The sequence below is a fragment of the Akebia trifoliata genome, chromosome 4 (assembly GCF_017979445.1).
Source record: "Akebia trifoliata isolate Shusen 1 chromosome 4, ASM1797944v1, whole genome shotgun sequence".
Classification (NCBI taxonomy): domain Eukaryota; kingdom Viridiplantae; phylum Streptophyta; class Magnoliopsida; order Ranunculales; family Lardizabalaceae; genus Akebia; species Akebia trifoliata.
In genome coordinates, this window is record NC_141378.1 from 14,825,623 (window position 1) to 14,849,852 (window position 24,230).

Here is a 24,230-nt window from a genome sequence, read left to right on the forward strand (position 1 = left end):
GTTAAATAACTAGAACAACCAAGTTTATTGCAAAAATTACTAAATCACTTTTTTTAAAAAATATTTATTAAAATAATTCTATATCCATATTCATAATTTTCTTTTCACTTGTATATAATTTTTTTTGACAACAATTAAATTGGGTAATTTAAAGATAACGATATTAGAGGTACCCTAAGTTTCAAACTAATCGTATGCTTCCCTTATCTTATTTGTCTTAAAAACTAATATAAAATAATTTAAATACCCCCCTTTTTTTTTTTAACCTTCAAGTGAATAAACACTTGATTTATTTTCAAGTAAATTTATTATTCTTAGGTTGTTCACCTCTAGGTTAAACTTGGGTTACCTAATTCGTTAATTTGGTATCAAATCACAATCAATTCGAATCGAAACAATTAGTTGTAAATTTGTGAAATGTAGTGAAGCAACGTGATGACTTTCATTCTATTTTTTTGACTTTTTTTACATCCTCCTCTACATCTTCATAATAATTTACTTATCCCATTAAAATTTTGAACTCCTTGTATGCCCCTTTGACCATAGTCTTTATTAATGGACTAATAAAAAATGACTAAATACCCTCATTTTCAACATATAAACAAGAAATCTTGAAATATTACAGTGAAGCTGGTGGGTCTATGGGGGGGGGGGGGGGGGGTGTGGAAGGAGGCAGGGAGCTTTGAAAGTGAAGTAAGATTAGAGAAGAGTGAGTGCTGGCTCACATAATCACATTTCATTGTGGGCCCAATGTGATGTGATAGAACCAACCATTGGATCTGCAGAGTTTCGTCCAAGAAATCCCAATGTTGGGTCTGTTGCTGTCAATGGATCGGATCAGACCTGAAATCGCATCGTTCCGTTCCGATCCGATCATTTTGGGTCTGGATTGATGATTTTGATAAAGATCCAATATGTTTTTGAATTCTGATCTGATATTGTATTGGATCAGATCTGGATTGACCATGTCTCGATTTGATAAGGATCCAATCCGATAAAATATTAGAAATTATGTAAATTATTTATTTATTTAAATATATCAAATTTATTTATTTAAATAAAATTAAAGGGATATTATATTATTGAAAAAAGAATGAAAGTCAACATATTAAGTTAAAAAAGGATATTCTTAAAAAAGAAGAATAGAAAAGAGAATAAAATTGAAAATTATTTTCTAATAATTTTGTTTATTTATATGGAATATTAAGATTGAGACAAAGCAAGAGGGGAACAATCGTACTATTTTATTATATAGATTTTGATCGATAGATTTCATGTTTTAATAGTTAGGGTTACGCATTTTTTTAATATAATGTAAATTGACTCATTTCTTTTTTAATTCTAGTCATTTGTCACTAGTCGTATTCCGTCCTTTGTTTAAATATATAAAATTTACTTACATTTTGTATATCAAATTATATTTGATCTGATCCGACCCCATTTGTTATTGATCAGATTTGAATTTTAACATTGAGAGATCCAAGCGAACCTGATCCAACAAGGGTTGAACACGACGCTTACGATATTTGTTTCACGGCCGATCCAATCTTTATTAGATTGAACCGATCAGTTGAATCAGACTGTGTCCTCAACAAACCTGTAAGATAAATTGAAGCTCCAAATCTCCTATTGCACTTCAATTCACATTTTCATTGTTAAATTCACATGCATGCTACTAGTATCAAATAACCACTGAGAACTTCAATTCGCTTAATAGTATAGCTGGTGAAGTATTTTGGGGGATGTTCCCTTACATGTATAATTTTCTGAGGATACAAGGTTGTTTTCCGAATCTTTATTAATATATCTGTATAAAACTTTCATCGAGGGCAAAAGGGCTGACTGCGATGACATGAAAATTTATCACTGTTGCATCCATCTGGTTTATGCCATTTCACTAGGAATTCCTGACTCAGTTTCCTTGATGTAAGCATAGTGTTTCTCTATAATGAGTTCAATTAGCGGATTCTCGACGTCGCTGTCTACCCGATTCGTGTCTCTGCAAACCCTAATATTTCCGTCAGTTGTGACAACTGTAACTTCCTCTTTACGAGTCAAAAGCTCATTGGCGACCACTGCATGCATCTTGTACTTCCTTAGAGCCATATCGGCCTTCTTCAATAAAATATTTGAATCAGTCTCTAGCTGCCAAGTCGAAAAAGGAATATCAATCTTAATATTGCAAGAAAATGTAAATCAATTGATGGAATGATCCCAACATCCAATACATAACTATTTTTGGACTATCGACTAGAAATCTAGGGTCAGTTGAACAAATCGTGTTCCTCCATTTCATTTTGTCCGAAGCGATGTCTTCTGTTATTGCAAGTGTCAACTAAACAGTAGCCAATTAATTTTACTAGACAAAACAGTAAAAGAATGGGTGTATTATACAAAGAAATAGGCAAAAATGTGGCTTGGGTTGTCACTGCAGACTTCACTCTGTTGATAATGGGATTTCTTGTCATGTGAGATAACTTATATTTGATAGATGACTATAGAGATTAATTGTGCACTACCATATTCTGTCCTTCGGAAAATATTGCCTTTTCATGTCATCTTGACTTTAGAGAGATTCTATTGCCACACCAACTTTTGCTAACACCACCCCAATTCATATCTAAATCACGAAAGATTTAACACAGATCTTGGTGTGGCAGTAGCAAAAGTTGGCATGGAAATAGCAGCCCTCTAAATTGATCTAGTTTTTTTTTTTCCCCTTAAAAAATCTACGCTTAAAATCAATGAAAATAGTAGAAAATATAAGAACATAACCTCCCAAATTCCAAAACACACCACTTACTTTTTGTGGAAATATTTTTTAGTTTCATGATACCTTAAATCTTACTTTTCTATGGTAAACAAAGGCACCCATAAAAACTAGAGAAATGATAAGAACCTATCATGACAAACAACATCAATCTAGTCTGTCCTCTTAATTCTTTTCCCCATATTCCTAAGTAACATATTTCCTTGTTTTCCCTTATTATTGGTACTACAACAACTTTTTACTTCATTACCAGCATGGATGTGATCAGGGGCGGAGCCAGGATTTTCTCGTAATGGGGGCAAATTATTTAGGTTTTTGGTTAGAAGTTGAAGAAAAAGGCATTAGGTAGTTTTCAAAGTCTATGAGAGAAGGCCCAGTCAAGAGGCAATGTCATCTTCAAAAAATTGAGAGGCGGGGGGGTTGGAATTTGGAGGTGAGGGTGTGGGGACAAACGGGGAGGGAGATGAGGGAATGGGGGGCATGTAATTAGTTGAAAGTACAAGGGTATCTCAAAAGTTGAGGGGTGGGGGCAAATGGGGAGGGAGGTGAGGGAGTGTGGGCAAGTGGGACAGTAATTAGTTGAAAATGCAGGGTTTTTTCAAAGTTCTGTGGGGGCAATTGCCCCCACTGCATCCTTACTAGCTCCGCCCCTGGATGTGATTCGAACTCTAGAAGTTATCATAGCAAACATTCCAATCTGTATTTACAAAACAATATGCCAGGCTACCAATTAACATAAGGATAAAGAGGGACTAAGGTGTCTCACCTTGAAAGATATGCAGAAAGCCTTGGGAGCCCATTGTTTCCTCAATACTGAGAGCATTTTTGGCACCTGCGTGAGTTGCATGTCCAGAGGACCGGAAGCCGACTGAATCTTGTGTTCAGCCTGCACAATCAATACAAGGTTGGACCACACTTTAGAGTACAAGTATACTAAAACTCAAATGCCCCATGAAGCATGGACTCCCATTGTAGACATTTCCTAGGTAGAGACATAAATATGGATGGTGTATTTAGATGTACATGTATATGTATGTACGGTGTGTATCTGTCAAGCTGACCCATAGCTCAGTTGGTTTGACACATTGCAAAGCAACTTTGAGGTCGTGGGTTCAAGTCCAACTTACCCATCCAAAACAAAAAATAAATGCCCCATGAAGCGTGGGCTCCCCATTGCAGATTTTTCGTAAATAGATACATAGAAATGTATGATAAATTTATATGTGCATGAAAATGTATGAAGGAATGTATCTGTCAAGCTGATGGGGAAAACTTCTTATTTTATATTTAGGATCGCTGCAAAAGTCCAATGGAGGTATTCCTTTTCTTTTTTGGGATGAGTTGATATGCCATAACTGTTAGATGGGGTTAAATTGAGACTAGAGACATTTCTTACCATGCTCTCCCAAGGAACATAGAAGTCGGAAACTGCAGCAGCAAGATAAAACATCCCATGTGACCCAAGACTCTTCATTGATATTGCCACCAACAGTAAAATCTGTTTATAACAAAAAACCAGTAATTTTGTGCATTGAGTGGGAATTCACAGGTACCATAATCCAGACTTCTCAAAATTGTCTCAAAGTAATAAGTCCTTTTTTTAGAGGCAAGCAGGTTGTGCTTAGTGGTCAGTAGATAAAGATGGGATTTGAATCCATGTCATTGGTATCAACACCCGGAGTCTTTATCAACTTGCCAAGCTGGATCTCAAAGTAATAAGAAGCCTTTAGAAGGGAAAACTAAAAATACAAGAAGAAATGAATAGAATTCTTCAGAGGTATAATTGATGATCTACAAAATAAAAAGATAAAAGGGCAAGTCAGGGCAATAAATCCATTACGGTCTTCATGGACGTTTGGTCCTAAGGAAGTCATGTAGGGAGTGTAATATTGTAGTATATGCATGTCCCACTCATGAATCAATCCAAACAGTCCGACAGGTGGGACAACGCTTGGATGGAAGAATTTTCAAATGTCAAGAAAATCAGACAAGGCGGCTCTATAGAACTTTTAGGCTTGACAATTTTCCTTAATAGTTAATATATAATATGTTTTATGTAGAAACTGAAAGGTGGTGTGTTGTTCAAAGAGTAATAATAATCATGTTTCCTCAAATCAAGTTTATTTCAAATTATATTTAAAGGATAGCCTTTGCACAAATAATGCACCTAACTCCTTTTCTTTCCCCAAATTTTCCTTACAGTTCCCATTTTGCCAGTCTTCTATGCAAACTTTTGTGAAAAATATAATACATAATAAGTAGAAACTGAAAGGTAGTGTCATGTTTCCTCAAACCAAGTATATTTCAAACTATATTTTTAAAAATGGATCTTGTTTCTTCCTTTGGGTATTTCTTTTTTTATTTTATATTATTATTATAAAAAATCTACCTTTTAACCATGTCCTTTTTCGTAAAAGAAGTTTGAATAGAAGAAGGAAAAATTGGAACCAAAAAGACGATTTCAGGAAAAAAGGAAAATTATTTTTTGTAAAGGCAATTGAGTTGTAATATTTTCAGTACACTATCCTTGGTTCCAATAACTTTCCAAAAATTATAGTTTTTTGATAAAGTTGAGAAAATATATTTGATCCGAAGAAACAATGTCTGATGGAAAATCTAAAATTGCAACATTCAGACATTATATAACATGTTTTGCTACGTGCAAAACCCAGCTAACCTGAAGATACTCAAAGATTGTGGTAAAGGGAAGTTTCAGCAACAGGCCCTCTTGCACAGCCTGCAATAAAAGGAATCTTAATGGGTTCTCAATGTTGCATACAATTCCTCTTTAAAAGGATTAACAAAATCCCAAACTCAAACTAGGTAAGGTCAGAAACCACAACAGCAGAAAAAAATAATGTGATTTTTGGTCATCCATACGGCATGATGATCCCTGATTGACTTCTTCACCACTTCAGAATGTGATTGGCGCACTGAAATGTCACATCGATTTATGTAAGAACCACTAATAATAATTTTTTTTAATATATGTAGAATAGAACCACTACCAAGTTATATAATGCAATTACATTTTTTGTTGATACATTCAAGGGGACCAACCCCTAAAAGTTCCAAAACAAGAAAGAGGGCTGAAGGGGGAAAAAGGAACAGTCTCGTGCCAGTCTTCTGCATATGTAAATTTTGAGAAGGCAATCAACTGTTGCTAAAAAATATTGTTTTTTTGAATCTTGACGAAGCCTTCGTGGCTAGTTCAAGCAAGAACAAGAAGCTAAAAAACTTCCACCAATACCCCCCTGCTAGGGGCGGAGCCAGGATTTTGCTCATGTGGGGGCAACCAAGAGTAGAAAAGAAAAATTGTGGGGACAATTAAGAGTGAAAAAAATAGTTGTAGGGGCAATTAAGAGTGAATTTTTTTTTTTGTGGGAGCAATAGTGATAAATTTCTTTATCCGCTGCTCAAATCTGTCGCAATAGCACATTTTCCATGGAATTTGAAAACTCTTGTGGGGGAAAGTGCCCCCACAGCCCCCACTCTAAATCCGCCCCTGCCCCCCGCCCCTGCACACTCTCTCTCTTCTCCCTTTTCCATAGTTTTGTTTTCTCTTCCTGACTTTCCCTTTCCTTCCTAAACTCTAACCCTCTAAATGGAGGAAGATATTACAGAATCACCAAACAATCTCCCTTCACTAAGAATCCAAAATATTTTTGAAGCCACCTGCTTTTTGACCCTTTGTGTACTGTGGTTCTAACCATTAGGGGAGAATATTTGTTTAAAAGAGATCGAATCTGATTTGAGCCTAGAAGTTCTTTTTCTTCCTTTATCGAATTTCTCCCAGTTTTATATACACATTTTCCAACAAACTTTAACATAGGACTTCCACACCCCCACTCAATAATCATAGGGTCTAGTTTTAACAACACCACTCTTGCACATTTTCTCTTTCAAGGAGATCTCTTGCACTCAAAACCTTCAACAAGGTAGCGTTAGGACATCTCACTTGTCGTGAAACTCCTCCATCAACTTTATTATCCAGATTATAACCCAACAATTCTCATAGAAAAGAGAGAGAGAGAAGCAACCCTTCAAGAATCTCCTCCTTTTTAAAGGGTTTTGCCAACCTAAACTCCAAAGAAATACAATAGAAATGTAAACCATATCACTTGGGCCTAAAGACTGCAGACTCTGCAAAAGGAATAGAGAAATGTTCACTAGACTATCTTGGATCCTATCTTCTTCAACAGAAGTGCACTCCCAGCTTAAATATTGAAATACAATTGAAGCTTCTTTTACATAGCCAATCGAAGAAAAAGAGCTATTTTCTCCCTTACCCCCCTCTTTCAAGCACCGAATCATTGATGTTTGCGCCAACTTATTTCCTCTCAATGTGCTCACTTGAAAAACTCCTCTTTCACTTCTATTCCCATTAATTCCCTAAGCATAATTGATTTTACTCAATCAATGTGTGCATCTGTTCAAGAATGAGAATCATTTTTAATTCCCCCTTTCCAGAAGTAATCTTACTCCACATTTTAAAACTTCATTTAAGAACTTGTTGGAAGAAAAAAAAAATCAGTTGTAACTTGTAAGAGAATAGAATTCCACCAAGGAGAATATTTTCATTAACTGACTCAACTAGACTTCATAAGAAAACAGACTAAGGCAATTTACAAAACAAACAAAACAAAAAAGCAAAAAATATTAACGAATTGAATTCTTAGCATGGATGGTCCAAGCCAAGGTCTAGAGCTTTCTGAGAATGTTTTATTCAAATATGAAGGTCTGTTCTAAGGGTGCAATGCAAAAGGTAAATCCTGAAAGGAACACAATTTTGAGTCCTTTAAGAAGCATTATTTTCCCATAAAGAACTATGAAGTGGTTAACATAAACAACAAACCTTGAACAGTTGATTCCCCAATAAGCTCAAAACACTCGAGGAATGAATCCTCAGGAAGAGATCTACAATAAGGCTGGCAGGTTCCCCTGTGCAAAGAAGCCTTACATTGTTAATAAGATCATGGAAAAAATATGTAAATGATATTCCTTAAAACCAATAAAAAAAATGCTATAAATGGAAAATTCACCGTCGATGGAGAAAGATAACTGCATATCCGGCCTTCACAAAATACCTGCAACATTATCCATCAGTTCATCTTGCAGAGATCGATTTGAATTTAGAATTATCCCCACTATAACATCTTTTGATAAGGTGTAATAAGAACATACTCTGTGGATGTCGCTCCTCGATGGCCTGAACTGAAATTATCAATGTAACGAACGCAACGCTGCTCCAAAGGAACTGTGGTCCCGCCAGAAGTCACACATACAAACCTTCCATTTCCTGTAAATAAGTCTCAAAACCAAGATCCATGCTAGACTAATCGATATTAAAGATCATATATTGGAAGCATGAATAAAATATATCTATAGTTGACAAAAAACATGCCTGATGATGAAGAATTTTGTTCAATAAATTCCTTTACTTTCGTAAAAACATTGGAATCGTCTTTCAGAGGCGGAGCTGAATCAAAAAATGATCTTATGTCTGTATCCAATGTTTCCTGTGGAGACCCCAATCCGTTTTTTGTATCCATGGCGAAGGCCTAAAGTCACATTCATGTAAAAATTCCACAATTTAACATAAAGACAATGTTATTGCTTGAAACCAAAATAAATGTTTTCATTCAAAATTAATATAAAAAAAAATTCAACAATACGAAAACATAATGAAGGAGATTAAAAAAAGAAAATAAAGAAATAAGATAACTACTAATACCCACAAACATAAAAGAATCAGATTCTAAGTTTTCCATCAATTTAAGGACAGAAATATATAAAGAATAACAGTAATCATGAATGCAGGCAGTCTTGGTACACGGTTAAGTACGCAGCTGACGTGGCAAGGGCACAGAACTGCAAATCGTTTTCCTGTGTATCCCGATGAAAATGATCTATGGTTTTGTATCCTTACCACGTCAGCCGTGTACCATGACCGCGTGCATTCATCACGAATCAAAGAATAATGATGATTTTCTGACACCCCCTACGCCCCCATCACAGAACCGTAGATCATTTGCATCGGGATATGTGGATGTTAGAGGGCGTGGGGTCAGATTATCACGACTCCTATATAAAAGAAAATAAATCTAGGAAATTAGATGTTAAGTCTAATCATAAGATTCAGACATAAATAACAATATACCGAAAACTAAAAATGAATCAATTTCTAAAATTTTCATTAATCTAAATATGATAACAAACTAAAGAATTGAAACCCAAAATGAGGACACCCCCGGATTTTTATATATATTTTTTTCATTTTGTGCTAAATTCCACCATTTATTCTCATTCAACACATATTTTATTCTAATGCACTAAACTCAGAAAAAAGAAAAAGAAAACATGTTTATATTACAAACCGTTAGGTATCATAGCATAGTCTCTCTTGAGAGACCGATCTTGTTTTATTCTGTGACTTAGGCATTTCATCAAACAGTTTATATCCGCCATGGTTATAAACGAGACATCGATTGAAATTTAATTTAATACTTTAAAAAAAAATAATAAAGAGAGAAAAAAACGGTTAGAATGAGAACAACTTACTTGATTTTTGCAAGAATTGGTTATTAATAAGGTTCTCAAATCACAGTAAAATAGATGGATTTGGGCTATCGAAAAGGTAAAAACAGGTTATGTTTGTGAACTAGTGATGTCTGCATTTTTTTGACTTCGCTGGTCGAGTTAACTCTAATACAACATCTGCATACACCATAACCCTTCACCACACAAACTGTATTCAGTTTGTAACCAACCCATGTCACTGTTGCAGTCCGTGTGAATACGCCACGTGTCATGTGAGTTATCTTGTTTACTAATAAGAGAGATTTACGTGGCATGGCAGACGTTTTGCTTCATTTTTATTGCAAAAACTCCCCTACTTTATCAAATTTGTTACCTGAGCAAACCTTACCTTATGAATTAGACTAGTCTAACTAATTAATAAGATTTCAAAGATTATTAAGAATCGTTAGCCCAACATGAATTATTCAATCGTCAATCTAACATAGCAGTCTTCTAGATTTCATAGAAAAAACTCAAATTAAAAAGAAAAAATTTTAAAAAATATCTTATTTTAACTTTATTTAAGACATTGAAAATGGATGGCTAATAAACTCTCAAATTTAAAATTAAAATTTGATAACAAAAATTAAATCTTTCTTTTAATTTTGTTTTTCAAATTTCTCAGAATTTTTTCCTCAATGACTCTGTGTCATCAGATCATGTCTTTGGACAATACCAATTATGCGGTTAGGATCACTCCAAGTCCAAGGTATGTCAAGTAAAAAAAATAACTTCATCAAATTGAATTTTATGACGTGGATCCTACTTATAAGGGTTTTTTTGGATTACAAACTTAATAAAGTAAGGTTATTTTAAAGTTTTCTATACTCTAAGAGAGTTTTTTTTAATAAAAGTGCAAAGTTAGCTCTGCCGGGTAAGTCTCCCAATAAATAAATATGACCATTGATCTGGAAAATAATTAAATCAAATTTTTCAAAAAAAAACTTCTATTGTCACACCAACTTTTATTAAGATCATCCCATGATCTGTGCTAATGCGTTAGATGATTCTATCCGTACATCACCCTTGCTATCGACGCATTGGTCTCTCTCTAATGTTTCGATCTTTTTATTTATTTTATTTATTGCAATTGGTACTCTGCAACTCACCTGATTTCTGAAATGAGATTAGTGTTCAGAAGTAGAAATTTATCCACTCAGATATATCTCAACCATGCTTCAATCACACAACCCATCGATTTCTCTCTGAACCCTCGAAATACATGGATTCAACCAAAAACGACACAAATTTCAAACACTAGAGTTCCAAATCAGGTCTTCTCGACTCAATCTACCAAACTCCCCGAATACGAGATGCCATCTGTAACTTGGGGTGTCGTTCAAGGCCAAAAGGAGAAGCTCATCGCTCGTGTCATAATCTTCGATTACTTGAAGAGTTTGGGAATAATTCCAGATGAATTGGAGCAATTAGAACTACCTTCGACGATCGAAGTGATGAAAGAGAGAGTCGAATTCCTTCAGAAATTAGGCTTATCAATCGATGACATTAACAGATACCCATTAATGTTAGGGTTTAGCATTCGAAAGAATATGATCCCTGTTTTAGGTTATTTGGAGAAAATTGGGATTCCAAGATCGAATCTTGGAGAATTCGTGAAGAATTACCCTCAAGTTTTCCATGCAAGTGTGGTTATCGAACTTGTTCCCGTTGTGAAATTCCTTCGTGGACTCGATGTCGAGAAGTACGACATTGGTTATGTGTTGGAGAAGTATCCAGAGCTGTTAGGGTTTAAGCTCGAAGGGACGATGAGCACTTCGATTGCATATCTTGTCAGCATTGGAGTCAATCAGAGAGATATCGGGCCGATGGTCACACAGTACCCTTATCTTCTTGGAATGAGAGTGGGAACCAAGATCAAACCCATTGTAGATTACTTGGTTTCTCTAGGGCTTCCAAAGAAGATCATAGCTCGAATGTTCGAGAAACGAGCTTATATCCTTGGGTTTGATCTGGAAGAGACCATTAAACCAAATGTGGATTGTTTGATTAGTTTTGGAATTCGAAGGGAATCACTCGCATCGGTTATTGCCCAGTATCCACAAATCCTTGGACTTCCTTTGAAGGCGAAGTTGTCATCAATGCAGTATTTCTTTAACTTGAAGCTTAAGATTGATCCTGAAGGTTTTGCTCGGGTAATCGAGAAGATGCCTCAGATTATTAGTCTAAACCAAAATTTGATACTGAAACCTATCGATTTTCTTCGTGGGAGGGGAATTGTGGCTGTTGATGTAACTAAAATGGTTGTGAAATATCCGCAATTAATCGCAATTCGAGTTGAGTTCATGAAGAGTAGTTTTTACTTCTTTAAGAGTGAAATGAAGCGACCGATGCAAGAGCTATTGGATTTCCCAGAATACTTCAGTTATAGCTTGGAATCGAGGATTAAGCCTAGGTATCGGAGGTTATTGAATAATGGTGTACAATGCCAATGTAGTTTGGATTGGTTCCTTAATTGTAGTGATCAGAGGTTTGAAGAGAGATTGCAATGTGATTACAATGAGATAGAAAGTGTCGGACCATCGTTTTGTATGGGAGGGAAGTTAGAACTACCAAGGAGTGAGATTTTGATGGAGGAGGAAGAAGAAGAGGAGAGTGATGATGAAGTGCTCTATAGACATACTGTTTCTTTGTTGTAAGTTTTTGTTCTTTGTTTAATCAAATTTTTATTTATATTCTGCAGATGGTGTTGTGATCCTATCTGTTTGTTACTCTTTTCTCTTTTTTCAATTTTGTGGGTGCTTGAAATGTTTGGGATGAATCTTACATTACTTAGTTTCCATCCAATTAAAATTGTTTTATCATCTAGAAATACCCCGAAGTGACCAATTTCATAATCTTTGGGTCTATTATACAAAAAGATGGGAAGATTGAATAAGATGTTGCTCATATAATCAAAACTAGAAGGTTAAAGTGGATGTGCGCTTCTCAAGTACTATATTACAGACAAGTACCCATCAAAACTAAAAGAAAAATAATATTAGATGATAGTAAGGTCAACCATACTTTATGAAACTGAATGTTAGACAGTTAAAAACCATTGTGTTATGGAATTGAGCTTTGAGGAGATGTTGAGGTGAATGAGTAAAAATACTAAGAAAGATAAAAGATAGAAATGAATGCATTTGTAAAATTGTAGTAGTTTCAATAGGCGATAAATTAAGAGAAAGTCGGTTGAGATGGTTTAGACATGTTCAACGAAGGCTGCTAAAACGAAATTCAAGTTAAAGGTTTTGAAAAAAAAAAAAGAGGAAGACCTTAAAGAACGGATAGATATAGTAAAAGCAGATACAAACACACTTTCAATAATGGAAGACCTGGCTTTTGAGTTTTAGATAGAATGAATCTTACATTACTTTGTTTATTATGTGTGGATGTTTCCACTTTCCAATTTGATGAACAATGCACAAGTACAATGTAATAGATCTAGGTAAGCAGGATGTGTAATTGATACATAATTATGTTCTTAGTACCTAGAACCTTTTGAACAAACAAGAAGTAGGTTCTACAAATTGAAAAATCATTCACTAAGTGAAAACCTCAAAATTTGACCCCCAAAAAAAAATTGTTGGTCCTGGCCCAACGAATTTTAGAGTCCAAATTCCACGGCCACTAGACCACGAATTTCATGTTTTTTTTTCCTATTAAACCCATTATGCTGCGATTGGGACTCTTTGTTAGTTCCATATTTTGTTAATCCCGAGACTAATGTTGAGTGTCGAATCGGTTTGCATTTAAAGACATATGAAGACTCCGGTAAAACTGCTCAACCTCACGTACCTCGACAAAAAATCCCAATGTGTGTGCACGAAGCTTAAAAGGTAATGAGACCACCTAGACCATTCCCCAACACTTAGTTGATTATTAGGTCGACCCGTATTATTTTGGTAAACCCATTCCTTGAGCCTTTTACTCATCAGATCTTTCGAAAACAAAAAATGGACAAAATGGGGATATTGGAAATTTGATCACCCTAAGACCATCCTCTACCCTTGGTGATTGTTTGGGGGCCTTATATAGGCAATATCTACTACATCTCTGAACCGTTTCATCACTGGACTTCTCGAGAGCTCGTTTTGGTCCGAAATGACAAAAATGGTATTTTGGTAATTTTACCCCATTAGGCCATGGCCCACCCCTTGGTGATAGTTTAGGGACCTTCTACTAAGTAAGATCTATAAGATCCCCGAACGGGTTGTGAATCGGAGCTTTTAGGAAAAAGTTATGGTCAAAATGGTCGAGAGTGGCATTTTTGTAATTTTCACGGCACCACCGGCAGCAAGCGCTAAACGGTCATATTTTGGACCGTTGTGACTCCAAATCCCCTCTAATGGCTTTAAAACCCACTCTTGAGCTCATGTAGAGGGTTGGTTCAAACTCTAGAGAAATAACCTCCTAATCTCCAACCATTCCCATAGACTTCTCTAACCATGGAAGGCCCCATTCTTAGTTGAAAATACCTTCAACCTAAGCCTCTTCTATTTTGAACCACTTCATCCATCTACCCTTACTTGCACACACATTGGCATACCTCGATGGAGCTTGGTGCATCTTCTTGAAGCAAGGAGCACATAGAGATGAAGATGACATTCTCAAAGACATGAAGAACTCGAGCAACGAATTGGTAAATCGATCAAGTTGAATCAAGTCCTTGTAAGTATTTTTTTTGTTAGTTTTCTTTCATTAACAAAAAGGGTTCCTGCTTCCTAGTCAAAACCAAGCTCTTGAGAAGAGTTGAGGACTTTACTCAAGGATATAAGGTTATGGATTTCCTAAGGACAAAATCCACAAGTTTGAGGAAGAAGTGTTCTTCTCAAACCATAGGTTTAGATTGAGCCTAGAGAAAAATCTGTGTTGTAAGGTTTTTAAGTGAACCATGAACCTCATATGATAGTGGAATCCAAGACTCTAGAGTAGGGTTCTTGGTTGTGGATGTAGGCAAGTTGTCGAACCACTATAAATCTTGTGTCTACTTTACGATTATGCATTATGCGTGATTTTATATGAATGACATAAATGCCATGACATGCATATCAAATGTTTGTCAAAATGTCTACTTCATATGTTAGTGTTGTATGATATGCCATAAATCAATTTAGAATTAACTTGTGCATCTCTATGTATTTAATCGTCTTAGCATAATCGAGAGACCTAGATTAAGCTTCGTATGGTGAATTTAAAACATAAATTTTATTTTACCTATTCACCCCCCTTTAGGTTTAGACGTAGTGCAAAGCCTGAAATTTCACTCTCCCTCTCTCACACTTTGTGTCTCTCTATGTTGCTCTCGATCTCATCTTTCTCTGATCTCTCTCTCTCTCTCTCTCTCCCTCGATCTCATCTCACCCTTTGATCGCTCGATCGATCTATCTCTCTCTGTCTTTGATCTCTCAGAGTGATCTCTCTCTGTGTCTGTCTCTGTTCTGTTGAAATGATCTCTCTGTCTCTCAATATTAGAACGATGGAGTGAGGAAGAAGCCATTAGCCTCTTGAAATTTCTCTGTTGATTTTTAAGGTGAGTCTCTCTCTGGTTGGTGGATTCATAACACTATTCTGATTGTTGAAGATGCGATAGGGTTTCTGATTCCACAAAATATATTAAGTTTGGTTTTCTATTTCCCAAATGTGTTAATTTTGTATGATGAAACAAAATCTAAGAACAAACAAAAATTTGATTATAGATCTCAATGATTTTATAGATCTGAATATTGTTTTGGTTTATTTCCTAAATATTATTTTGTATTTTCTGAAAAATTTGCTCGTGCTGCCCTTAACCAATGTTTCAGAGTTTCTTGCTGTTACAGGGGGACAAGAATATTCAATCAATGTGGGAAGGACAATCTTCATTGATTAAATATTCTTGTCCCTAATCCAATAGATATCACTTTTCAAATCAATTTTGAGCTGAAACCCGAATTCATCATATAAAGCTTTGGACTTCTTTGATATTTCCTGAAGGAACACAACAATCAGGTTAGTAATTTTTTCTCCCATAGAAGAATCGATAGCATTAGACTTGATATATATATATCATTAGGATTTGGCATACCTCTAGCAACATAATTTACATAAGAGCATCCATTATTTTTTTATGCATGAGCACTAGTATTGCATTTGCTTTCAGGTCTGCTTGTGGGCACGATGCACATGTAGTAATGCTTGTCGGTGCTGCCAAGATCTTGATGAGTCATGAAAAGCATCTAAAGGTTTGATTTTGATCAATTACTTGCCTCATTTCTCTTTTTCTATTAGTAGATTTCAATGTAAAATGCCTTTCTAACCATTAGTTTGTTAATTCCCAATAAAAACACATAATTTCATTACAAGAGAAGTTGATTGAATAGTTTGGGCATGTACAACAAAGAGTTATGATGGAACCAATGAGAAGGAAAACTTTAGTTTAAGAGGAAGTGTGAAGGTTATACTTGATTTGAGGTAGGATGAAAAATTTTAGAACATAAATCTTGAGAAAAGATATAGAAATAGATAAAATTAAATGGCGAGAGTTCTCCAAATAGTTGCGATAACTTGGCATTTTTTTTTCTTCTGTTTTGGATGTCTTGTTATGCAGTACTCAGTTTTTGGATCCATATTGACTATTGGAGCAATGATTGGTGCGATCACGACTGGACCTATTGCTGATTTCATCGATCGAAAAGGGGTATAAGAAGAGCACAACACTCACAATATCTAACATGCTTAGTGTTTTTTGGATCACTAAATTTTAATTTTGTTTCATGGAATGAAAACAAGCCATGAGAACTGCAGTTGCTTAGAGTGTTGCAGGATGGCTTGCTACATACTTTGCTAAGGTTTGCTTCATCTATCTTAATTCCTTTTAACTTTGAAAATGCTTGGAAGATGGAATTGAGCATTATCATCTCCTCAAATATCTTTACGCCTCTCCATATCTTGACCTTAAAAGGGTCCTTTGGCACTCGACCTTGTTGGAAGACTTTCAACGGGATATGCGATGTGCGTTTTTTCCTACGTGGTATATGTGCTTTTCTTTCTCTTTTCGGTTAAAGTGTATTTCTATAAATCTTCAAAATTCTACTTTTAGTCTTAATGTCATAACTAAATCGATAAACAAGAATCCATGTTCATAGCTGAATAGCTCCCAAGAATCTTCGAGGAGCCTTGACGACATTAAATCAGGTTAGAAGAACTGTAATACAAAAGTGGGTTACTGAAATTATCGATCTACACACTCACCTTAATGCAAAAATATGTACAAATAAAGGATCACTACTGCTTACATTTTTCTATGTGTTCTACAGCTTATGACCGTTTGTGGAATGTCGGTGTCGTACATAATAGGGACAGTTTTGACATGGTGGGCTTTAGCTCTAACCGGTGAAGTTCTAGAACTCTAGTCAGTCATACTTATTAAGAAACAAAAATGGTCTTATAAGGGAAATCAATAGTTAATGGGCACTATGACAAGAGACTGATAGATGGAGTTTGCTTGCAGCTCTGATCCTGTGCATTATTCTCGTCGTGGGTCTCTTCTTCATTCCTGAGTCTCCCCGATTGCTGGTAAGTGCAATTACGCAATTTCGGTGAATATGGTTGTTTCTCGCATATCGTATGAGAAACAAAGAGGCTGACGTATATGATTGTAGACTTGTATAATTTTATCATATTTGTAGGCAAAGATAGGACGTCAAAAGGAGTTTGAAGGGGCTAAGGAAATTTCGGGGCAAAGATGAAGATATTTCTAATGATGCAGCCGAAATCCAAGCTCTTTTCAACTCTAAATACCAATTTATTTGCATAAGAAGCTTAGAAGATGGATGTGAGGAACTAATAATTCTGTTTCTTTGCAGGATTATATAGACTCCCAAAATCCAGAATGCTGGATTTGTTTTAGAGAAGATACTTGCAGTCAGTCATTGTAAGTGCACCTCTCTTACCCAACTCACTGAGTATTGTAGAACTTTATCGAATTGGATGATCTGATGTCCCCATTTTTCAATTAATCCCATTTAGTGGAATTATTGTACCATGGACTATTGATTCTAGGTCCATTGTTTTCAAATAATTCAAGTGTCTACATCACTGCATACAAAACATCATTCATCGTTCTTGTTGGCCTTAATCAATCTCTTTTAGAACATTCAATCCATAAAGCAATATCCTTTTCAAGCTCTCATTCTTCATCGATAACAAAACAATATGACGAAAATGATCAATTCGGGCAAGAAGGCCATCAACTTTTACTAGCATTGCCTCTCTATATCTGTCCTTATAGAAGTTGCAATATGTGTACTATGTCTTGGTTTGACTTATTTTAAAGCCCTTGGACTCCAATGCATCCCTCGACATCCTTTGTTTTGTTTCACATTTCTTTTTTTCTTCTTATAACTAATAATATTGATCTAGTAATCTTTGATGATCAGATTGGAGTTGGATTAATGGTCTGCCAACAATTCGGAGGAATTAATGGAATTTTTTTTTTTACGTGAGCGAGATTTTCGTGTCTGCAGGTTACCTTGTCTAGGATCATTCTTACATTTCCATTAGAAAATAAAAATGTTGATTTTTTACACCTCTAGACAAATTTCCCGTGTTGTGTTCTCACTAACTACTTAATCAGACAAATTTCCTATATTACTAAAATTTAATAAGAATAAATGTACCCGCTTAATGTTATTGTCCCTGTAATCTCTCAGGATTTCCTTTGGACATTGGAACGATAACCTACGCCATTCTTCATGTTGTCTACTCTCTCTCCCTTGAAATCTGGTCATCTTTTTACCTCTCCAAAATCTCTATATATGATCCTGTTTTTGTAGGTTATAGTAACAGATGCATAGGCTCGAGAAAATACTTTTTTTTTAGTACAATTTTGCCACCTTTAGATAAATATTTCTATTTTTTTCCGTTTAAAAGAAGCCATTCTTCTCAATAACTCAATAAGAGGACCCTAATTTGCCTTCACTTTTTAACTAGCACCTAACAGAATATTAATCATTCAGATGGATTATATAAATGCTTTGCATCCAAATTTTATTGGCGGAAGCAAAGATGTGGAGGTTGCGATGTAGTGATTGTGATCTTCAAAGGTATCTGCAACTATTTCATTGAAGCCAAAGGTGTAACTGTAATTATAATTGCTAAAATGGTTTAGTGTAGTCACATTTGAATAACATTATATTTCAGAACAGGATTTTGTACCCTCAGCCATTGAAAGCATTTTTTGTATGACTCAGGATGGTGTGGATGTTGGAAAGCTGACCACATCTGAAAGGGGTCAAAAATCTCGAACAATTCTTGCCAAGTCTATTGCAAATGGAGTTATGTCTGACAAGGTATATTTGTTCATCCTATTATCGTCTATCTTCTCCAATTCTGTATTTTGTTTAATATTTGGGTTTCTACTTATGGAGAGAGTGGATAAGAACCTCTAGCTTGGTTGCATATGTTCAGAAATTAGTTGGCTGCTTTTTTGTTATATGTTTGGGAAATGATTTTATAATGGCATTTGGTTGAACATATATCTTAAAAGTTCCAAGTACACCTTCTATAATGTTTTGTTCCTCATGTGACAGGGAATCCAACCTTCTTCAACTAATGACAAATCAGTAGCATCCGGTAAACCCCTGTTCCTTATATTCTCTGCATCCATGCTACCTCCTTCAAGGAATTCATAATTTTTTTCTTCTTAATACTGCTAAAAAAATTTGTTGGAAACTGGACTTACATACATGTGCACTAAGGATTTTGCATGGCACTTACACCATTGTCCTTTTCATTTGTTGGTTCATGTTGAACTATAGAAACATTCTCTTTATAGCATCATTATTTCCCCCAGTCGGCAAGCTGTCACTAAAGTAGTATGATATTAACTTACATGGGGTTTTTGTGATCAATGCACACAACTATATTCCTGGTAGGGTGCTGGTTGGACAGTGAGTATATAATCTTTACTTAACCGCTGCAAATATATGAGCATTACCCTTTAATGAATTTTATTTTATTTTATTTCTTTTTGACCTTTGATTTTATTGGTTTCTTTGCAAAAAATAAAATAGTAAGAAATTCAAGGCTGGAAAATCTCTTTTGATCACAACCCATTGTTTATTTTCCTCTATACAATCCTACTCACATGGAACAACATTAAAAAATCCTGACATTCGTGTCTTTTTTAATCCTATTGTACCTCAAAGTTGTGTCAGAACAACAAACAAGGTATTTTGAATCTGTGTGAGAGAGAAGGCTTTGTGTGTGTGTGTGTGTGTCTGTTAAAGCTTTGAGATGATGAGAGAGTCAATTGGTTTTCCTTTGAAAGGTTATTTTATTTGGGAGGATTTTTGTAAGAGAAGTGTTTTAAGGAACAAAATTAGAAATGTATGGAGTTATCTTGATCACAGAAGAAGACAACACAACGGTACTCAAACATAAACATTTTTAACAAAAGAACCAACACATAAAATTTCTAAAACATGGCTTCTAGTTGTTGCAAGATCTCTTCAATCATTCCCATTTTTGTTGCTTTTCTTCTTCAATTAGTCTTGTTGCCTCGATATCGATTGGGTTAGAAGCCGACAACAATCACACCAATCTGAGTTTTCGAGGGGAAGAAGAACTGCATAAGCTAAAGAGAATAAGAGCTCATCTAAGAAAGATCAACAAACCTGCTATCAAGACAATTAATGCAGTTTTCTTTATCTTTGAATTTTTTTTTTTGGTAATATTTTTTAGGGGTTTTGAAGTTTTGTTCTATTTTGGGTCTAATGAGTTGGGTGTGATTTCAAATCTTGGGTCTTGGGTTGCTTCACTTCATTATCTTGAACTGTAATTATTTTTGCAGGTGGTGGACAAAGCTGCTTTAGGGATAGCGATGAAGCTAGGATAAGGATGAAAAGGAATAAGTTCTTGGACAAGGCAGTGGACGTAGAAGAACTATGTGGAGAGGGGGAAGTATGGACGCAGAAGAACTATGCAGGATGATTTCAATTATAGCAATAAGGCAATTTCTTTTGCCAATAATTTTCAGAATAGTAGGGTTGTTGAATCCGTGCTAGATATCTATTGGGAACTCACTCCAGTGGCCGGCCCTTCCCTTACTCATTAGACAAGATATGATCCTGCTCGCACACCAGCCCGGTTGTCGAAGATGGCAGATTTGGCTTGTTTCAAAGGCTTGGTTTGTCTACGCTTGAAACTTCTGTATTCAATGGATACAAGCAGATGGTATATCTTCAAATATCTGAATTTAGCTCTTAAAGCTATCAAGAATAAATGGAAGTGTTGTTTGTGAATTAGTTGGTATTACAATAATATATTTTGTGTTTAGTTTCTAATTGGATTTAATGTGAATTGAGTTTCTTGGGCGGTCAAGATTTGATTTTTATGAATGATCTTTGTTTTATGATTTTTTTTATCACTATTTGGATTGTTGTGATTGGTGGATTAGAAGACTATCTTATTGTTTGTTAGACCTTCATATTTGACGGATGTAGATTATAGATTTTATTTTTTTTAAGTTCATCCTCCAATAATTTGATAGTTCAAGGCTGTCAAAAAAAAAAAAAAAAAAAAAAAATTCTATTAGTAAATATTTGATGGGTTGGTCCGTCAAAATTTCCAAAATTTGATAAATTGAGACCGTCAAATATGAGCTTTTATCACATAGTGATTTAAAGCCATGGAAAAATCGTGTTCAGTTTCAGTGTCAACAACAAAACCCTCGAAAATAAAATCCCAAGGAATGTGTCCAGTCATGAAAAAGATTGCATTGTAATTTATCCATTTAGATGTGCATCTATGGTTCCTATACTTGTTCACGTCAGGATGTGCGATGTGAGGTACAATCTTGAGGTCACTTTCAACATTATTCTTTTAAGAAAACAAATTCCTACATCAGCTTTATTTGTCTTTATTTCAACCACAGAAGGCTTAGTAAGCAACAACTTAAAGGCCTTCTATAAATTCAACTTGCAAAATACACTTATTTTTTATCTAGACAGGTATTATTTTTTTTCCTCATCAATAAGATGTGCTGACATGGATGATATTGCCATGTCACCCGATCTGACGTCAGCAGTAAATACTGCACTCGCAGGCAAATTCATACTTGCATCTCCAATTATATACTCTAAGACCCTATTGTTGTTGGCATACGGACTGGCATGCTGCATCCGAACGTGGTGGCTTTGTAAACACGTTGATGTTGTCCCTGAAAATACCTAGGGGAGGATCGATGTCCTCGCCAACACCATCACATCTTGCATGTGTTGTCCAAGTGGCACACACACAACAATTGAAAAAGTTTAGAATAATGATAAACTCACACCCCCTTCTGACATACACTCCATGCACCTCCCTGACGTGGCACGTGTTAGAATCATAGATTTTTTTTTCCTAAGATACACAACTTCACTTATTTATGAGGATGTGCAGTTGTGTATCCCAAAGAAAAATCTATGATTCTAGCACACACCACATCAAGCACACACCAAAACTTCTAGCTCCAGTTTACAATAGCAGGGCCCACTTTTGTGGGAGACAAATCCAACTTAGATACACTTCCCATCACCTACTGTTTTATGGGATAAATCTCCCATTAAGCTATTATTTCATGAACCACTTTATTTCCTTTAATTTTATTATAGTTCATCTTTTATCCCTTAAATCCACTTTATTGTCTCAATTTTTCTTAATAATACCCTTCCAAATTTTTTCCACTTTTACCCCCTTACCCCCTTAACCCGACTATAAGACCCACAATACTACATTTGTATGTGTTAGGGTGGGGGGGAGGGGATAAACCTCTCATTAAGATATGGTCTTGTGGGGCTCACTTTATTTTTTTTACTCTTCACTCCTTTTAATTTTATTATATTTTCTCTTTTACTCTATTTTATTATTTTTCACTTTTATCCTCTTAACCCTCCTATCAAACTATAATTTTGTTGGGCCCACTTTATTTTCTTTACACTTTACCCTCTATAACTTTAGTATATTTCCTCTTTTACATCTTTAACCCACTTTATTATTTTTAATCTTTTCTCTTTAACCTTAGAAATTTTCAATAATACCCTAAACCAAATTAGGTTTGATCCAAACCCACTAATTAATTTCGCATCGTTTTTGGGTCATGTTAGCAGGTCGTGCTAAGATTGCCACTCCTACTCCAACTTTATTTCTCTTTCTCTTTTATCTCGTTAATCCGAGAGAGGATGCCTGTGCTATAGGAACAAGTGAATTCTAGTATAAATACAAAACCTAAGATTGTGCCAAACATTTTTATATACAAGTTAGAAATTTTAGAATGTGCTAATTTTTTGTGAGGATGATTTCTACGGTGAGGAGATTATTCTCGTAAAAAATCAGACCATTTTAAAACTTCTATCTCCATCAAAATGGTTTACAAAAATAGGTCGAGGTTGCGATTCTTCAACTGGTAAACTAGGGTTAGAAGTTTAGGCATGGGCTGTTATTTTGTGAGGATGATCACCATAGAGATCTTCTTCATAGAAAATTAGCGCATTTTGAAACTTCTAACCATATATTAAAAAATATTTGGCACAATGTTTAATTTTGTACACGCCCTTGAACCTGGCCCTATATATATAACACATCTTTATCCCTCTTATAAATATATGTATCGGTCTAAGATTTGTTTGGGAAGATCCAAGGGTTGGGAGAAATCCCTACTAATAACTATCTCAACTATCTAGAAACCACTCACTTTTTCCCTCTTTCATATCCTAGAAACCCCCCTCTCTCTCTCTAGATAAATTTGTTATTTATCGATCCTAAGATCTATTTGGGAAGATCCAAGGGTTGGGAGAAATTTGTAGATTGTTAAAGGTTTGTATTAGAAGTAGATGGTTTTGCAAATATTTAGAGGCTTTGACACCCATTAAAGTCAGGATTTATTTGTTCTAATTATCCAACACTTCCTAAATTTGTTACATTTTTTTTCATTAATTTTTTAAGTTTCGATTTGAATCAATCTGAGAAAATTTGTGTTTTGATTTTTAATCTTCATCTTCATGTACGGAAGAGACAATGCATTTCGGGATCTATTAGAAGAGAAGAGCCTAAAGTTTTGTGGAAGAGGGTTGTGTGGTGTAAGAAGTGTTTCAAAACCTTAGATCAAGTCCAATTGTAATTTTTTTTTTTGAACTTTTTTATTTATTTATTTTTGGATCTTGGTTTTACATGAAAAATAGAGGGATATGGTGTTGGATAGCCAATGTGGTAAGTATTTGAACAAAACGACCCTTTGTAAGATTTAAAATCTTACTAAGTTAGTTAGGAAAGCATTTTTTTTCTAAACTCTGATTTTTTTCCATGAAATGTAGGGATGTGTTTCAAATTGCCAACAATCCTTAGGAAGATTTGAAATCTCACAAGAGAGTTGCTATTGGCATCCCACCTTTTACTTAGTACAACCCAAATAAACATAAAGAAAATAATTGAATGGTTGAAAATAGGTAAAAGTTGGGGTGCCGATAGAAGTTCTCTCATTTTTTTTTTGGTGCTAGATTTCTAATTTTTGGGTTTAGGATTTCATACAAGCAAAATCATAATTATAAACAAGTGTGATAAAATGTTTGGTAAAGTTGAAATAATACTTTGAGCCAAATCTATGTAATATTTGAAGAGCGAGTTTTAATCTTTAATTGGGGGTGTGATGATTAATTTCAAAACCTGGAGTGTAATGACTAAAATTTGAGGTGTCAATAGTAGTTCTTTAAGTTAAACTTATTTTTCATTTGATTTTCAACAAATATAGAATATTCAACATGTAAAGAACAAATGCATGAAATGACCTGTGGCGTAGGACAGGCATCCGCTAGTATATATATGAAAAAAGACATTGCATGGATCAAAGGACCATATAGAG

At 35.1% G+C, this 24,230-nt stretch overlaps 2 protein-coding genes across 27 annotated transcripts; one reads left to right on the top strand and one right to left on the bottom strand.

The window, feature by feature from the left end:
* Positions 1–1,693: 1,693 nt before the first annotated feature.
* On the bottom strand, positions 1,694–9,594 carry LOC147404044 (phosphopantothenate--cysteine ligase 2-like). Of its 2 annotated transcripts, none has more exons than XM_086439853.1 (10): positions 9,332–9,594; positions 8,175–8,331; positions 7,955–8,069; positions 7,813–7,857; positions 7,626–7,711; positions 5,651–5,703; positions 5,448–5,507; positions 4,167–4,268; positions 3,537–3,656; positions 1,694–2,145 (listed from the first exon to the last, which is right to left on the bottom strand). In XM_086439853.1, exons 2-10 carry the CDS (start codon positions 8,320–8,322, stop codon positions 1,885–1,887), a joined length of 990 nt encoding a protein of 329 aa, XP_086295979.1. In that variant the 5' UTR covers positions 8,323–8,331; positions 9,332–9,594; the 3' UTR covers positions 1,694–1,884. The 2 variants fall into 2 exon arrangements, with proteins under 2 accessions (XP_086295979.1, XP_086295980.1); XM_086439854.1 differs by lacking the exon at positions 9,332–9,594 and adding an exon at positions 9,148–9,276.
* Positions 9,595–10,289: 695 nt separating this feature from the next.
* On the top strand, positions 10,290–20,713 carry LOC147404045 (transcription termination factor MTERF4, chloroplastic-like). 25 transcript variants are annotated; one of them, XM_086439856.1, is made up of 10 exons: positions 10,290–12,002; positions 15,492–15,573; positions 15,939–16,723; positions 16,842–16,906; positions 17,020–17,264; positions 18,043–18,115; positions 18,349–18,435; positions 18,583–18,681; positions 18,922–18,964; positions 20,184–20,713. In XM_086439856.1, the coding sequence occupies exons 1-3, from the start codon at positions 10,471–10,473 to the stop codon at positions 16,032–16,034; spliced, it is 1,710 nt and encodes a 569-aa protein (XP_086295982.1). In that variant the 5' UTR covers positions 10,290–10,470; the 3' UTR covers positions 16,035–16,723; positions 16,842–16,906; positions 17,020–17,264; positions 18,043–18,115; positions 18,349–18,435; positions 18,583–18,681; positions 18,922–18,964; positions 20,184–20,713. The 25 variants fall into 25 exon arrangements, 23 of the variants coding, with proteins under 23 accessions (XP_086295982.1, XP_086295984.1, XP_086295991.1 ...); XM_086439858.1 differs by having other exon boundaries at positions 17,197–17,264; XM_086439865.1 differs by lacking the exons at positions 18,043–18,115; positions 18,349–18,435 and having other exon boundaries at positions 15,939–16,361; positions 16,477–16,525; positions 16,648–16,723; positions 17,197–17,264.
* The last annotated feature ends 3,517 nt before the right edge of the window (positions 20,714–24,230 follow it).